This window comes from Physeter macrocephalus, chromosome 6 (assembly GCF_002837175.3).
Source record: "Physeter macrocephalus isolate SW-GA chromosome 6, ASM283717v5, whole genome shotgun sequence".
NCBI lineage: Eukaryota > Metazoa > Chordata > Mammalia > Artiodactyla > Physeteridae > Physeter > Physeter macrocephalus.
Window position 1 is genome coordinate 36,549,526 of NC_041219.1, and position 6,000 is coordinate 36,555,525.

The 6,000-nt window shown below is 48.4% G+C and overlaps 1 protein-coding gene across 1 annotated transcript in view; it reads left to right on the forward strand.

Annotated features, from left to right (window-relative positions):
* Nucleotides 1-6,000, forward strand: part of STAB2 (stabilin 2) — a 159,163-nt gene that overhangs the window by 121,443 nt on the left and 31,720 nt on the right. The window contains exons 51-54 of the mRNA XM_007109862.4: nt 86-262; nt 1,630-1,719; nt 4,274-4,420; nt 5,681-5,737. Coding sequence (XP_007109924.1) covers nt 86-262; nt 1,630-1,719; nt 4,274-4,420; nt 5,681-5,737 — 471 coding nt within the window. The remainder of the gene's footprint in view (nt 1-85; nt 263-1,629; nt 1,720-4,273; nt 4,421-5,680; nt 5,738-6,000) is intronic.

Here is a 6,000-nt window from a genome sequence, read left to right on the forward strand (position 1 = left end):
GGGCTGGCTGGCTCTGGTCCTCGAGGAGAGCCTGTGCCTCTTGGCTGGGCTTTGCTGCGCACGTGACCAGCTCCCTGCGTTTTAGGACTCAGGCTTGCTGAGTATCATCACTGACCCTATCCACACCCCGGTCACCCTCTTCTGGCCCAGCGACCAAGCCCTCCAAGCCCTGCCCCCTGAACAGCAGGATTTCCTGTTCAACCAAGACAACAAGGACAAGTTGAAGGAGTATTTGAAGTTCCACGTGATCCGAGATTCCAAGGTATTTTGTTTTCACACAGACGGCAGTTGCAGGGCTACCCCTGGGTGATCAAATCCAGGAATTGTCCGTGCATCTCCCCACCGACGGTGCGAAGGTGGCCTGAGCATCCCCTGCCCCGCTGTGTCCTCCTCTGACTGCCTGTGGCGAATTGACCCCTGCAGCGTAGCACATCTCGTTCCGTTTCTCCCACTGGCCACTGTTTCTGTCCCAACTTTAACCGATACCCAAGAGCATCCTTCCCCTCTTGTACTGCTGGCCAGCTTCCTCCCTTCCCTAGTTCACATGGCAAAGTGGCTGTTGGCGACAGTCCCCAAGTTTCTCCCAGAATGACTCTCTCTCTCCCAATTCCAGAGTTTCTAGGCAGAGGTCTGATCCATCCAGCTGTGACCAGCTGTTGGCTCCTGAACCGATCCTCTGTGATCAGGGAAGCAGGATCTTGTGGGAACATGGCAGCTCTTGCTAAAACCCTGTCTCTTTGGGTCCTTAACCAGGACCCTGTTTCCCTCCAGGAATGAGACATCTAATCCAAGAAGGCCAAATGCCCTCCCTCTGGTTAATTCGTGGGACCTATATTAGTTTCCTAGGGCTGCCATAAGCCATTACCACAAAAACTGGGTGGCTTGAAACAACAGAAATGTATTCTCTCAGAGCTCTGGAGGCCAGAGGTCTGAAATCACGGTGTTGACAAGGCTGTTCCTGCTGGAGGCTCTGGGGGAGGGTCTGCTCCCTGCCTCTCTCAGCTTCTGCTGGTTGCCAGACATCCTTGGCCACCCTGGCTTGTAGTGCATCCTCCAGGCTCTGGCCCTGTTATCACATGGCTCTCTATCTTCTCCCTGTGTGTTTCTGTGTCTTCACATGGCACTCTCCTGTCTTCTTAAAAAGGCACCAGTCATATTGGATTAAGGGTCCACTCTACTCTGGTATGACCTCATCTCAACTAATTACATCTGCAATGATCTTATTTCCAAGCAAGGTCACATTTTGAGGTAATGGGAACCAAGACTTCAGTAAAACTTTTGAGGGGACACAATTCAACCCATCACAGAGCCCTATGCCATCTCCCTAACTCTGATCCTGCCACGGGCTTCATACACCAACACGGCGTCTTCCATGGACTCCCGAGCATAGATGGCAATGGAAGGCTGATTGAAACCAGCTGGAGGAGACTTTCCCCACAGAAAAAAGCTCCAGCTTCCTAGAGAGCCCACACTTATTCTTCCTTTTGATTGTATCTACTGTGATTTTAAAGCTGGAATTATTAGAACTCTTAGAAAAATTGTGTCTGAATTTGGTTTGTTGGCAAAGCTCCTTGGGGCCCTTCTTCAGCCCAGATTTGGGGTGTTAACGTGGCACCATCACTCCTACAGGTTTTGGCAGTGGATCTCCCCAGGTCTGCTACCTGGAAGACCCTGCAAGGTTCCGAGCTGAGTGTGAAGTGCGGAGCTGGCAGTGACATCGTGAGTATTGTCACCCAGTGGAAGTTGGGAATGCATTCCCCAACCACTGCCCCTTCCAGGAGTTGTTCATTTTTTCCCTCATTGACAGCAAGCTCTTTTCTCTCACTGCCTTCAGGGCTATCTCCCCTGAGTAAGTGGATATGAAAAACCTGATAAGTCCTGGCCAGCCCAAGCCCTCACCAGGTGTCAGGGAGCCTCCCTTTACACTTGCAGAGAGCAGCTTTTGGTTGATTTTTGGGGAAGATTTATTTTCCAGTGTGAGACGCTTCCCTGAAGCAAGAAAGTACACTGTCATTCCTTTTCCTTCCTTCCCAGCCCTACTGCAGCCTCCCCTCCAGCCCTCTCAAAGCATGTCAGAGCCAGCTCTGGGTTACATCTACCTAGATAGGCCAACAAAGAGAAAATTTGAAATTTTCACCTTCCTTGGCTAGTTCCTTAGCAATATTACCTTCCTGTAATTCCATGTGATGAATGGGTCTGATGGGATAATAGTAGCTACATCCTCTATCTTTTATTTAATGGAAAATGGCAGTGGCTTAAATATGTAAGGGTTTCTCTCTCTTATTAAAAAAAAAAAAATCTGGAAGTAGTCAATCCAGAGCTAGTATGATGGCTCACTGGGGGAGCTCAAGGTCCAACATAACTGTTGGAGCTCCAGCCATCATGTCCACTTTCCAGGCAGTAGAAAGGAGAAAGGGCAAAAGGGATGCAGCTCCAAGCTGAGTTGATTACCTCCAAGGAGCCTTCTGAGAAGTCCCAGATAACATTCTGTTTACATCTTCTGACAAGCCAGAATCCCTTTGGTGATTGGATTGGAATTGCATTGAATTTGTTACCGAATATGAAGAGTGTTAGCATCTTTACATCCCAACTTCTGGAAAGTTATCCTAATGTACAATCTCTCTTGAGATCAACTATACTGTCTCCATAGACCAAACTGGACATTTATCAAAGAAGAAGAAGAAAAATGTTCACTGCTCATCCTGAGTGCTAATAGAACTTTCAGGCACTTTGTACTCAGAGTACTTTTTCTTTTTTTTTTTTTTTGGCCGCATCGGGTCTTAGTTGCAGCACACGGGATCTTTCGTTGTGGTGCGCAGGCTTCTCTCTAGTTGTGGCGTGCGGGTTTTCTCTTCTCTAGTTGTGGTGTGTGGGTTCCAGAGCGCTTGGGCTCTGTAGTTTGCAGCACGCAGGCTCTCTAGTTGAGGCGAGCGAGCTCAGTAGTTGTGGCACACGGGCTTAGTCGTTCCTCGGTATGTGTAATCTTAGTTCCCTGATCAGGGATGGAATCCGCGTCCCCTGCATTGTAAGGCGGATTCTTTTTTTCTTTTCTTTTTTTTTTTGCGGCACGCGGGCCTCTCACTGTCGTGGCCTCTCCCGTCGCGGAGCACAGGCTCCGGACGCGCAGGCCCAGCGGCCACGGCTCACGGGCCCAGCCGCTCCGCGGCACGTGGGATCCTCCCGGACCGGGGCGCGAACCCGCGTCCCCTGCATCGGCAGGCGGACTCTCAACCCCTGCGCCACCGGGGAAGCCCTGTAAGGTGGATTCTTTACCACTGGACCACCAGGGAAGTCCCCAGAGTACTATTTAGTTGGAACTTTATAACAACCCTATGCAATGGAATCATTAATCCTATTTACCTGGTAAAAACAGTTAAACCTCAGCGAAGGTCAGGGGCTTGTTCACACGTGTATAGGTGGAAGTGGGGAGATTCATCCGCAGTTTTCCAGTGTTCTTTCCACTGAGTTACACACAGTGCACAGCCTACCAAACACTAGAGAGAGATTTATCTTTTTCTTTTCATGGAACGTTCTAAAAGCATTTGCTTCCTGGGGGGGAAATATATCCATCAATTTACTAGCTGGGTGGACCTTAGGAAAGAAAGCCTGAGGACCGTCGCAAGCAGTAAACAAAATCATGTATCTAGAGCACGATTTAGACAATGCCTAGTACAAGTGAAGAAGGTATTATCGTTAAGAGGGTAAAGCCCATCAGTGTACGTTTTGGAAAGGAAGTTGTACCGGTAGCTTTGCGAGGTGCTGGCACTAAATATGAAAACCGGGTAACTGCACGCGAAGTGGCCATGTCAGCCAGGTTTATCCTGAGCCGCGGCCAGGCCGTTCCTACTCCACCCTGTTACCCTCACTGCCAGCGTTTCTACTTTGGTAGAGGCAGTGTTGCCGAGGGGCCAGGAGTGTGGGCTGAGGCTGCCAGCCTGGGCGTGAATGCCTGCACCACCGCTTACTGACTGCGTCACCTTGGCGAGTTACCTAACCGCTCACTGCCTCAGTTTCCTCATCCGTGAATGGGAATACCAGCAAGAGTAGCCACATCCTAGGGATGTTGTGAGGACTGAAAGAATTCGCACAGGTAAAGCATGAAGGACAGTACTTGGATGTAATACGTACTGCGTGTGTGAGATAAAGATGTTGGCCGTCGATACATATCAGTTCTTTCTGACTCTAGCAGGTGCTGGCCACATGCCGTGGCCTGGGAAGAGGAGAAGTCTGCGGATTGTTGACTCTTCCCCTGCTCTCTCTCCCTCTGTCACAGGGCGAGCTCTTCCTGAACGGCCAAATGTGCAGAATTGTGCAGCGCGAGCTCTTATTTGACCTGGGCGTGGCCTACGGCATCGACTGTCTGCTGATCGACCCCACCCTGGGGGGCCGCTGTGACACTTTTACCACTTTCGATGTCTCGGTCAGTCCTAAAAACACTCCTGTAGTAAGGGAACCTTGGGCCAAGGAACAGCCCTCGTGGGTTGTTGGACCCGGTCCCCGGTGAACACAGGACCCAAGGGATCAGAGCGCCACATGACAGGGCTCTTCAGCTTCAGAATCAACAACGTCTACTTAGTCCTGTACAAGCCTCGCCCGTTCTCATTTATCCAGCCACACACCCATCCATTCATCCCCTTGCCGTTAAGGAAACAGTTGCTGCGAACCAACTGGGTGCCGCTGTTCTACCAGTCATTTTCAAACCCACCCACCCATTCAGTCATTCACTTAACCATTCTACAAGCATTTTTTGAGCCTCTGCCAGAATAAACCATGAGAAATGCCGTACTTGACAGGGTATGACTACAAAAGTGGCAGTTTCATATGGTTCGATCTAATACATGCCACCATGCCTCCATTCATTTGCTCATTCATTAACACTGATTGAACTTCCGTCCCGGGTCCTGCACTGTACGAGGCATGTGTACATTTCACACACATTCATCCATCCAGTGCCATTTATTGACCTTTGAGCCTACTGTTTGGCTCAGTGCTCATCTTACCCCTATCCAATAATAGAAGCAGTTATCATCTACTCTATTATGCAAACTTGTAAATTGAGTCTCAAAGAGGTGAAGTGACTTACATGGCAAAGTCTGTCACCAGTTGATTTCTGTACCGGGCAACTTGTAACCATTCAATAAATATCCCAAATTACTAGGATAACCGTCAGCCAAAGTAGGAGATGAAAAACCAGTTGTTAATTTCTTCACTTTCAGAGTATATATACAGACATTTTTTTCAGTTAATCATTTTTCCTCACCAATCCCCTGAAAATCAAATAGCAGCAAGAACTATTATCCCTGTTTTATAGATCAGAAGACTAAGGATCAAAGAATGTGATTAGCTAAAACAGTCACAGCTGACTTATAATGGAACTGACACTTGCATCCACATTTCCCACTGCTGCTATACCGTGTGCCTGTGTGACCCTGCCCTGGTCCACCTCCATCTAACAGGGAATTTTTACCTCGAAGAACTAAACTAAGGAGCGGAGGTCCACGACATACCTTCAGAATTCCCTATGGCAAAGTTACAGAGTGTTTGCTTTTATATTTTTGATCATAGCCAGAATCTTAAGATTAATTAAGTTCTTAGTCACATAATCAAGGCATTTACCTGGGGCATTCCTTGTGTTTCCCAATATTCTGGATGTTTAAGTGTTTCTTTTCTTGCGTACTAGGGGAATTGTGGGAGCTGTGTTCATACTCCCAGCTGCCCCAGGTGGACTAAACCAAAGGTAATTATGAACACAGTGATAACGTTTGGAGAGTGATAGGTTTGTTTCTCTATCAGACCCCAGTCTCCTGGTAGCTATGAGTGTGCGTGCATGTGTGTGCATCTGCAAGTGTGTTATAACTCTGTGTAATTAGTTTATGTCTTTCTTTCAACAGTCAGGCCAATGGGATTAGAGATGAACATTCTTAGCCCAGGCAGCCTGTCAACCCACTATCCGTCTTTTTTTTTTTTTTTTTTTTTTTTTTTTGCGGTACGCGGGCCTCT